The sequence below is a fragment of the Pygoscelis adeliae genome, unplaced genomic scaffold (genome assembly GCF_000699105.1).
Source record: "Pygoscelis adeliae isolate BGI_AS28 unplaced genomic scaffold, ASM69910v1 Scaffold38, whole genome shotgun sequence".
Classification (NCBI taxonomy): Eukaryota; Metazoa; Chordata; class Aves; order Sphenisciformes; family Spheniscidae; genus Pygoscelis; species Pygoscelis adeliae.
The window spans coordinates 20,354,516-20,366,558 of NW_008825614.1; the positions used below are offsets into that span (position 1 = coordinate 20,354,516).

Here is a 12,043-nt window from a genome sequence, read left to right on the forward strand (position 1 = left end):
TGAAGCTGAAATTTGGGGTTGGTAGGCACGAATGCAATCTCTGTCTGCTGATACTGCAACTTTAATCTGGCGGGGCGGGGGGGGTGGGGGGAGAAAGGAGGAAATGGAATCTAAGCAAGTATCAGTGTACACAGCACATATTTCTGGAATATGTATTTAGCTTCTGACCAACAAATGCAAGCCATTTGCTGAGATACTTTCATGCAATCTAAGTATTGCTACCTGGGTTAGATCTTAGCAATCTCCTAGATATCACTTGACAAAGAGATTCACAAATAGAAAAGAACAACATCTGTCATAATTCACTCATTCAATTAGGAGATTCGAAGCCAGTAAACCAAACTATTCAAATCCCTCAGAAAATAACAATAAATCTTGGGTCAGAAGCCCATATATCAGTAAAAGCCACTGTAATAATATCAGAAAAAGAAACAGAAATTCAAAACCTTTAAAAAAAAAAAAGGAAACATAATTCTAGTCTATGTTGACAGAAAAAAAATTTTAAAAAAATTTAAAAGGCAGACAGTCTGCAATAATTCTGGTTATTTCAAAGTTTTACAACACAGTTTACATGATTATTCAAAAAATACATTTGTGCATATATTACAAGTTAAACTTTTTTAAGATGAAGTAGAGAAACTCATATTCCTGTTGTCATACCACTAACTCCTTTGAACACTGTCTAGAATACTAGATAGGCCACCAATTCAAGCTAAATGCAGCCAAACTCCAAGGAGCTTGGTAGTGTAATGACAGAAAATCCATTTTAACAACAGAAAACCCTTAACTTCATTGAATATGCCTGTAACAACTAAATACATAAAGCACACGTGCATACGCGTATGGACACAGATACATAGTTTCTCTCTAGTAAAAGTTTACAAAACAACAGAACAAACTCTCAAAACTGGAAAAGGGGATTTTGCTAATACTTCTTTTCACCCTGCCAGTAACCTCTGTGGTTTATGACATTTCAGGAAATACTACTCCCTCTTTTCTGCAGTGGATTCATTAAGCTTCAATAGACTGTGACAGGGAAGCAATAACCATATAATTAAGGAGATTTGCAGAAAGAACTGAAAGCCTTTTATTTTTTAAAACAAAACCTCCCTAAACCTTACAATAACATACCCATACTAAAGCCAAAGGCATACCAAAAATTACTGAGTGCAAAGTCATTTTCATATTCCCCCTCATAGTTTAATGAGGTCCATAGTACAGTTGATTCACTTTTGTTGTCTTTAAGGGGGGTGCAGAGATTTAAAAACAAGTATCTTATTTGTCTTATTCTGGATGCACGGCAGCTTCTTGCAGAGAAGAACATATGGACATGGCAGGGCATAGATGGCAAAATTATTGACAGAATCAACACTCTTGTTAAAAAATTTGTAATGATACTTGATGTTATACAGAGGAACCCCGCATCAATCTCTAAAAAAAGCTTAGAAATTAACATCTTGTCCTACAAAGAATGGCAGCACCATCCCCTCACTTGTCTCTTTCTCACCAAAATACCTCTGTGATTGCTTTCTGACATATTGTATTTCATTATTTTTATAGGAAACAAAAGGAAATAGTAAATAAATTACTGCCTTGCTGTTCTGACAAACTCACAAATGCAATAAGAAACTTGAAGTTGAAACTAGAAAATGTACCAACAGCTCTGCCAGTACGATTTTAGCGTCAAGTCAGTGCTCTTGGACTTCAGTAAGACCCCTGAACGACCAGGTACTTTGACAGTAAATTTTAGGCTCCTTATCTCAAAGAACTTTCCTGCTAAAAGCGAAAGTGAAGCCAGTTAAGTCTGGCATGATGGAACTTACAGATGCTGCCTGCTTGCGCGCCTGGCTGATGAGCTCTTTAATTTCAGACAGGTTTCTGTTCAGGTTCTCCTCTAGCATTTTCAAAGGTTTCAACCTATCCAATAAAAGACTTGCTTGTGCTTCAACTTCTTTAACTTGTTTTTCAGCAGTGATTGCTGCCAAAACATAAATGAAATGTTGCGGCAGGTTGAAAAAGAAATGTACTGTTCATTCCTAAAATACTTAGCCAAGGTGGCCTGTTTCTGATCATTTTGTTTTTGGCAATTTTAAGTATCAGTAAGGAATACGCATACTTAAGGGTATCCCACGTGACTCTTCTTAAGGTCTTTTTAAAAGTTAGCATGTTTTTATTGAATTAGGAAAAGCTTTCAGTCCATCAGATTCATATTTAATGCCTATTAAAATTGACTATTAGTACTGCTTCTGCAAGCAGTGACATTTCTAAAGAGCAATGAAGCAGCAAACTTACCAGTTTTTGATGAATCAGTTATAAGTTCACTAGTTTTCCTCAATGTGTCATTAACTCGGGACAATGTAGAAGAAGTATTCAGCAGCTTTTGACTGAAATCCCCAAAGTGACTTAAACCCACCACAGCACTGGTGTTTGCAGACACAGCCAGCTCTCTCACCTCAAGCATGTATTTCCTTGTATCTGAAACACAGTTCCCAGGTTAAAAAATATTCACAGCTTTCATACATACTTGGGAGTAATAAATGCCTGGCTTCATAACAACACAGTTACAAACGTAGTCAAAACACTAGAAATGCTGTCAGTTATGTTCCTTTCATAGTAAGAGTTATATTTTTTTTTTTTTGTATTCTTCAGTCTGTGAGGGGAGCTCCAAACCAAGACCTACTGTGATCTAACTTTGCTTAACTGTTGAATGTGTCATGGCTTACAGAGTAGGAAGTTTACCTGCTGTGATACTGGAGTGCCAGGAGGCTGGTGCAACTCCTCTTGCCCAGTTATTAAGTTGGAAAATGGCCACAGCTATGGCCCTGAACAAAAAACACGGTAAATGTTCCCAAGCTGGTGATACAGATACGGATATAGCTATAGACGTAGTTACGTCTGTTCATATACACACACACAGAGGTATATAATAATAAAATATATTACACACATATGTAAAGAATAGATTTTGCAGCAATTTTAATTAAGGCTCGTCAGTTTAGATTTTCAAGTCTTTTGATCAAAAGACTTGATTAATCCAAGTTTTGAATTCTAGGAAGAGTGTTTTATTTTTCATGACCAGCTCTGGATACAGTACAGACACAGAATGCAGTGATGGGGAACTTGATTCTGCCTATCCCAACAGGAAAATTATATGAATACATCAGGCTCATAGCGTTTAAATTCCCTAAATGAGTGTTGGCACCTGGAGTCACTAGTCTGAGACTTAGGTTTTGAATCCTACAGAAAGCTGGTGAGGCAGAAGGTCTATCACACCCTTTGCTTTGGGCTATGATTACTCATATAGTTGGTGCACCAATCCCAACCTCAGCCTGCCCCTTACACCCCCTTGTGCCCAGAATAGTGGGAAGATGCTGCAGCTGGCACAAAAGGTCTGATTTAAGTCTGCGGGATCCTTCTTCACCACCAGCACCCTATACAGAGGGCAACGCCACACTAAATTAAAAAAAAAAAAGATTTAAAAAAAAAAAAAGAGAAACTTCAAGAAATGTAACAACAAAACGGAAATCAAACAATGTTAAGCTGTGAGTTAAGGAGCACGGTCCTATGATTTTAATAATGCCTTAATTTGCAATGTGTAGCTTTATGTTAGATAGCATCCTGCAATTAATATCCAGTGTAACTTTACCACTAATATCACCCTTTAGTGTGAGTTAAGAGCCTGAGTTGTAAAATGGGTATTTTAAAGCTTTGGACTTAGCATTCTAATCTGGACATACAGTACCACCCAACAACCCAGGCAGGAGGTCTTTATGAGTATTTTTCTACCTCAAAAAAACCATTATTAAGGTATTTCAGACCCTCTTATTCACAACTTCAAAGACATTTTCTCTATTAGTTTCCATGAACTCTAGGTCTTGCCTTTATCCAAAATAATGACTTTTTTTTTTTAAAGGGAATTCTTTTGTTTTGGAAAAGCAGAGAGAGAACTTTTTAATCAGTTGAATGAAGTCAGCATTTACATCAAGAAAACATTCAGATGCAGATAAGATTCACAGCGCAGTATAAACAATTTTGAAACAAGCTATCAAAAGAAAGCAAAACCTCACAGTTCCATATATGTTTCTCTCCATGTGGGATTAAATATTCTAAGATTTCACTTTCTTCTCATATCAGTGTAATTACATTGCTTTCAGAGCCCCTCCTGATTTACAGCAGTGTGAAATAGGAATCAGACTACAGACCTTACATGATAACCCAGTTATGTTTCATGGGTTTGCTAAAAAAATTGAAATATTCCTTGTAAGGGAGGAGGCTAAATGAGTCTCCAGTATAGTTTATTGCTAGGTCTCTGCAATCAGACAATGAACAGGATTTTATTACAATTGCACTGGATAGTTCTGTAGTAAGGAGAATGTCAATATAAATTTCACTTACCATTAGGCAATGCTCTTAGTGTCAACAGGGAATCATTAAGCTGGTTAACAATTTTATTAGTACTTCCCTGAATCTTTTCTACCTTTTTGTTCAAGCCATTCAATCCAAATAAAAGGCCTGTTGGAAGAAATAACTATGATTTTTCCATGCGTAAACAAATACCATACAACCCACACAAACCATATGTATAGGGATAACAAGCATTCACTTATTTAATCAATGGAACTTTTTTGTTTTTTTCAACAGAAAGAGCATTTTACAAACGGGAATGCAAAATGAATGCAGTATGCACAGATAAGCTCCTGTGGGCACTGTTCCATTCAAAGTTATCCTTTTGGCCAATTCCATCAGACTGAATTGGTAGAAACATAGTCAGGAAAAGGCTATAAATTAAAATGATTCCATGATTGTGAACTCTTATAATTTTTAAGATGTTCTTCACTTTTTATGGTATCTGACAGGAGCCAAAGAAGTGTTTTTCTTTTATTTATTCGTGATCTGTTTGCAGAATCGTCTCACTAGAAATAAAAATATCTATAACAGAAGGAACAAAAAAGGTATGTATTCTGTCCATCTGAATTATGTAAAATGTATACATATTTGTAAAAACATTGATATTAAAAGCAAAGACCATTTTACAGTTACAGTTTATCTCTGTGAAACATTTACTTTCTGTCCAATTTTGTCCAAAATTTCCCTTAGGGCCAGCCTCTGCTCCTACACAAAGTCTGCGTTCAAAATGCTTTTGAACTTCCACAGTGCAGACTTCAATGCCTTGCTGATATCTTTGGAGTAATAAAAAAACAAAAGGATTTTGGAATTTATAGAGTACTTTTTTGTCTGTACTTTGTACAGACAAAAAAAGTTCAGCTTGTTACTGTATTTAGGCTGTATAGAATGAACAAGTAAAAATGATTATGATTTAAATATCTCATCCTACATACTTGTGTAATCCACAATTTATTACATAAAATTGGATTAATGGATTTCTTCAAGAATTATGTTTGTTCTTTGTCTACTGCACAATCCCTAATCATAGAATCATAGAATCATTAAGGTTGGAAGAGACCTCTAAGATCATCGAGTCCAACCGTCAAGCCAACACCACCATGCCCACTAAACCATGTCCCTAAGCGCCTCATCTACACGTCTTTTAAATACCTCCAGGGATGGTGACTCAACCACTTCCCTGGGCAGCCTGGTCCAATGTTTAACCACTCTTTCAGTAAGAAATTTTTCCTCACATCCAATCTAAACCTCCCCTGGCGCAACTTGAGGCCATTTCCTCTCATCCTATCGCTAGTTACTTGGGAGAAGAGACCGACACCCACCTCGCTACAACCTCCTTTCAGGTTATGATTTAATTCATAACATTTGGAAAAACAGCCATTTAAAGAAAGCATTGCTTGGAGGTAAATGAGGTATAGTGAAGGCCAATTTTTTAAATGTTTACAGAGAAAATTTATATTCTCACCCAAAAAAGTAAAATACTACATAACTCCATAATAATCTTAATTGTATGAAAATATGTATATAGTCATATATAGTTATACGCAGTATTCTACCTTACCTTACGCTCATTTTAAAAAACAAGGAACGTGCACACACACAAAAAACACATTAAAAAAAAAAAAACATAAAATGGGATATAGAAAAAGAAATAGAAGCAGAAATGTGAACTCTAAAGAACTTATCATCACTTTTTTTCTTCAGATTTTTAGCTTCATTCTGAAATTTGGAGCTAAGTAGTAGAGTTTCTTTTCCAAGACGGAGAGACTCCTCTGGCTGAAAAACACAAGCATCAGTTGCCACATATGAAAAACAAATTCAGCTGAAAACATTTAAGTATCTGCAGATGTCTACTTCAAGTTACTGAACATTCTTGTTATTTATGAGATATTCTATTCATTACCTTATTAAGCATCAATTAAAAAAAATACAAGTTGCAATCACTTGTCCAAGAATGTGACATTGAATCTCTTTGTGAGTTAATAAAAAAAGGCGACTGTGAAACAAAACCTACCAAATTTTAGTTTGAACACTGCTACTGATTCAGTGTTGCCTTTTGGAACATCAGTAATTCTAGTTCCAGGCCTAAGTCAAAATTCCCAGCACTGAGCACTTTAAAGTGAGATAACTCAAAATCCCCGTCTTTAAAGTGTTCTTTTAATCCATTTCTCCAACTGGAAAATACGGAAAAGTACCTTGAAGGATTCATGCTGTACAAACTTTTAATAAGACAGAGTGCTATAAAATAACATACAAACTCACAAAACAATGCCAACTATCTTGATCACTGTCATATAAATGCATTGTCACGTGCGTATTTGTTTCTCCAGGCATACGTGCATGACACTTGTAAAACATAGCCCATTCCTTCCTTGGGTTTACAATCAGAAAAAGCAGAAAGAGATAGAAGGGAGGAAATAGAATAATATGAAAGTAATAAGGTCAGACTGGTAACTGCTCAGGTCTTTTTAATCTACCGTTTCAATAATAATCTAATAATCTTGCAAGGCAGAGGGATGGCAGATGAGACACAAACGTACATTTAGTTATGAAACGTCCTCAACTAAGCAAAATAGTTGCGGTTGGGAATACCTAGCTAGAAATGGAAGAGGGACAGGTCAAATAAAGGGATGGTTGAATAATTCCAAAGGCGGAAGGGAGCAAAGTTCTACAGGAATGCATGCCAGATGACTCATATAAACAGCCACAGAATCAAGTCCAGTCCAGCTAACCATGCATTAGACATTAAAAAAAACAAACAAAAAAATGGTAAAATGGTACTGTGGCAGAGAGAAAAGCAAGGTAAACAGACCGTGAAATCTGGTACCATTACTGTCTTGGAGTACAGATTCAGGATACAGTATATACTAGTTGGTAGGACAGGCTGCCATACAAGCCCCCATCAAGAAGACTCGAATTTCAGCAAGTGCAAAAACTGGAACAACTATTCCAAAATGAGAAAGGGAAAGACGTTAATTAAAATACTAATATTGATACTTACTAAATCCAAGGGGCCATTCACAACTCTAGATGCATCATCTGCCAAACTCTCTGTTCTTTCAATCACACTTTTAACACTGGAGTGGGTGTAGACAGCAGCAGTTGTGTTCAGAGTTACATTTCTTACTTTAGAGAGGCCACTAAACAGAGAATTAACAAGTAATTCTGTTTTCCTTAGAGCATCTTAATAAAGCACTAAGTTCCATGTCTTCTGATACAATATGCACATCTTTCTAGAATACATGAAGCACTGAAAAAAATGAGCACACCTTGCCCTATGTTGCATAAGGGGCTTTAAGTTCACTATTGTGAACTTAAAAAATCAGTTCCAAGAAGGTTTTAATCTATTTTTTTTCTATTTTGTTCCTTTTTGTTTATGGTCAGTTTTTCAATTTATAAAGCCAATTAGTCACTTAGAACAAATCACATTGCCTAAACAGAACAGAACAGAAACAGGTTCCTAGCTGGAGCTCAAAAGCAAAGTAGAGAAATACAGAATCTAGGAGGAAATTATAAGCATCTGAAAGCTATTCTGTATTAAATTTTGCTTTATTGAATTTCTCTGGCTGCAGTGAAGTCAGCAGAGTTGCTCAAGTGTTACTCAGAGCAAAATTTTCTGTTCTCAAACTTAAAATACATGTAAATTTTCCAGTCTGATATGATTTAACTTTTAACACATAGCTGCTGACTTTAAAAGACAAAACAGCAAGAATCCTAGAAGGATTCTTGGGATAGAAGATTAATTTCCGTTGAATTAACAGCAATGACTTCCCAACTTTCAAATTCTAAGAGTGCATTTGAGTGAATTTGAGATTGCAACCCACTCATTTCTGCAAGACGCTTTGAATGCAACAATAATGGAGGCATAGTAGGAGTAGCTTCTTGATGAGATTCAGAGATACATTGTCAAGAAGTATTCATACACAGACCAGAAGCTTTTCAAGCCACACCATGATATACTCACTGGGCATTTAATAATTCACTAGTTACCGTGTAAGTCAGCCACATGAAATGTGAGACTAATCAACCCCCTCCATATCATTTAATAAAGGTACACTGCATTAAAAGTAAAAAGCACTTGAAATAAAATGGGGAATAAAAATGGATCGTAGAATGGTTTGGGTTGGAAGGGACCTTTAAAGATCATCTAGTCCAACTCCCCAGCCATGGGCAGGGATTTACTTTAGCGGATTAAGTTACTACCTATTTAAATTAAATGACACTACTGTAAATCTCTCCCAATATCGTATTTCTTGAGTTTATCACCTCTCTAGTGCATCTGCAAGTCTTTGGAACTGGGTGGCATGGTCCTCGGCTCTGTATACCAGGTCAAGCACTCCTCTCACAGACATCTGCATCACCAGCTCATCCACGTGGTGTCGCAGTTTGGTGCTCCATAGGACTAACCCATCCTGGTGGACCTCCAGGTTCTGCACAACAAAATTGTTTCCTCTTTTTTTTCAATAGCAAAATACACCTGATAGTGTCAAAGAGGATGTTAAAACTTAAGAACTTACAGATGTAGAATTCTTTACATCTTGGGCAAGAGCAGCAGCAGCATTCACTAGGACCTTCCCTTCTTTAATGAGCATGGTCGAGACTTCTTCTCCTTCCTTTATATTTAGCTTTTTGTCCTATAGCATAAATCAAGTGTTTTATAGTAGTCTGTAAAGTCAGCTAGTGCAGATGTGTTCACATAACAAAATCATTTTTTGGTTTTCAATCAGGGGTCTGGTTTTCTTTGAGTTTTTAAGGCATCACATATATTAACATGTTTAAACACGTACAATTTTATTAAAGTCTAAAAAGCAGCTTTTAAACACAGGATCTTATTTGCTATTTCTTATGCAACAACACTGATTATCCAGTCTTACATTTAACTCTGCCAGGCTGCTAGAGATAAGAGGAAACAAGCGACTGGTCTCATTGATGTTAGCGAGTGCCTCATTCACCAAGTCCTGGGCATCTTGCAGTCTGCTGTTGTGCTTTGATAAAAGCTGGCTTGCATCCTTTTTTAGTTCAGCAAGCTCCTGGTGGGGTTTAAGATACTCTTTCTGAACCTGGATCAACAAATTTTCTGCAGCTCTGACAAAAAGAGGAATCAGAAAAAAAATAAACGGTGAAGGAGAAACTTAGTCATGGATTTCTTGAGGAGAAAACGGGGTCATGTGAAATTAATTTAAATGTATCTTCTTACAAAAGTTGGCAATTTTTTGCTATAATGGCATACATACACATGGTAGCTTAGTTACTTGTCTTACCACACAAAAAGATGACTGCGTGGGGGAGAGGGCAGTAATATAGTTCATAAACTTTGTATGTGGTGACTAGAGGGGAAAGGGGTTAGTATAAATCACATTTGCTTGGACTTAATTTGGGACATCCCCCACATGAAAATCTCTGTGAAACATTCCTCTGGGACTGCTCTGTATCTTAATTGTAGCGATTCGTATTTTGAATGTAGGATCAAAACATCCATTATGAAGATTGACACTGGAAAGAAACAAGTAACCAGAACTAAAAGACATATACCTAAGAGTCCTGAAAAGTTTAAATATCAAATAAAAATAAATAGCCTCATTAAAATGAACACTGAAATGAGCAATCTCTGCACTTACCTTTTTTACTCAGTAACAGACATTATCTGGGAAATATCAAATCCCCCCAAATTTGTCAGTTGTTAATTGCTTCAGCTGTTCTATTTGGGAGTATTTGCATCTCCATTTGAATACTTTCCAGTATTGAAGGAATTGAACTGAAAATGATCCTGAAAATCTATTCCTTTGTTTCTCTTCATTTTAGCACATACACTGCACACTGCAACTCTTGTAATGATAAATTTACATAAATGTTTGTCCCTTTTAATCTGATTTCAAATCGTATAGGTCTTCAGCCAAAGCAAAAGAAACCTAGTTTATTTCACAATTATACACAGAAAAACACAGTCTGTCTTTCTTATTGAATAGCAGATGTGCATTTGCATGTATTTCCTAAACCTAATAATTCAAAGTCCTTACATTCAGAAGCCATAGCCTTAAAAAAGTTACAAGAATGAAAGTATTTTACAAGACAGTAATGGCTTCTATTTCAGTGAAGAGTAAAAAGGTTATATTCCAAATTGTTTGGGAGCTTTGCCTTACGTGGCAAATGTGCAGAGACCTCAGTTAAGAATGTTGCTTAACAGTACGTCATCACAAGCTCAGTCCACTGTGAGCCATGCGGTAACTTCTGCTCCCTGAAAAATGGACTGGCAAGCTGGTTATTTAAATCAGTTTCAAACTTACAGCTGCATTGCATGATAAATTCTGCAGAGCAAACAATCTTACAAATCGCACTAACTCTCTGTCAAAGCACACTTACCAGAGAACTTTCAGAAATTTCAACAGAGCCTATAATTGAAAAAGTTCATTTACAAATGCCTTGTATAACAGCTCAAAAGCTGATGTTGAAAGTCAGAACATTCTGTTACTATGCAACAGGACATTTTGAGACATTTTGTAAATGCAAAAAAAGCTATTTGAAGTTCCTAATAAATGTAAGAATAAATGGTACATTTCTAGTCCATTTTCATGGCCATTTAGCTTCTATACAATTTAATATTCAGCACAAGGACAAGCACAGGAACAACAACATTTTGTTCTGTTGAACAAAATCAGACTTGCTATCAACACAAACATTCTATCCTGCCTAATCCAAAGCACTTAAAGAAAAGTCAAGTTTTCAGAAATATTCCACTCTGGTCTAAATCTTTGTCCCTTGAAGCCAATGTTAACATTCTTATAGCTTGTGGTGGGCTAGGGCAATACTTAGTAATTCTGAAACTGGAACAAAAATTTTGCTGACTGTTGGAACAGTCAATGTTTTATACTGCCAAGTCTGGCAATAAGCACTAACAATGAATACAAAAGCCATTTTAAAATAGCCTTTAACTGGGGACAAATCAAGACAACGGAATACAATCCTAAACAGTGGTTCAGAATGCTGAAACAAATGCCTTGGTTTCATTTGCAAATCTATGTGATACATATTCCAGTGACAATAAATCGTCATGTCCTTCAGCAGACCTGACATGTCCTGGGCTTGCAATTGACTGAGACAGTTCTATGACGTCTCCTAGCCAAAAGCAACAAGGACACGTGTATTAGGGCCAGATCGGAAACAAACTGAAACCAGTTAGTCTTTTCACTTATTGCAAGGGAATTTTGTATCACATCCAAATGGCTTTGGCTATATTAGTATCACATGGGAAGCCCAAATATCTTCAAATCTTGTAACTCCAAATTCAGAGTTCATATAGCTCCACCTGGGCTAGTTATCCATCACACTGCCTCTTATTATGGCACAATGTTTCTCCAGATACCTCTTCAAAAAGCAGTATTGCATAGTACAGACATAAGCGAAATAAAGTTTTCAGTAGAACAGGCTTACTTGAGGACACTGGTAGCATTATGGTGCTGTTGAACAAAATCTTTCTTGCGTAATGCATCCAAAAGGGCAGAAATGTCATCCTGCAGGCTCTGAGATGTAGCATTTGACAGCGGGAGATCCAGGCCCAGTGTTTCATTTAGTGACTTAGCAACTTCAGCAAGTACTAAGTAGGAGAGTAAACAATTTAGCGGTACCATTAAAAAAAGAATAT

General features: G+C 36.4%; 1 protein-coding gene across 1 annotated transcript in view; it reads right to left on the reverse strand.

Annotated features, from left to right (window-relative positions):
- The window catches only part of LAMA1 (laminin, alpha 1), an 84,008-nt gene that overhangs the window by 18,843 nt on the left and 53,122 nt on the right, over positions 1-12,043 (reverse strand). The window contains 10 exon segments of the mRNA XM_009333073.1: positions 7-66; positions 1,824-1,978; positions 2,293-2,475; positions 4,396-4,513; positions 6,091-6,180; positions 7,406-7,544; positions 8,671-8,834; positions 8,922-9,038; positions 9,279-9,489; positions 11,833-11,995. Coding sequence (XP_009331348.1) covers positions 7-66; positions 1,824-1,978; positions 2,293-2,475; positions 4,396-4,513; positions 6,091-6,180; positions 7,406-7,544; positions 8,671-8,834; positions 8,922-9,038; positions 9,279-9,489; positions 11,833-11,995 — 1,400 coding nt within the window.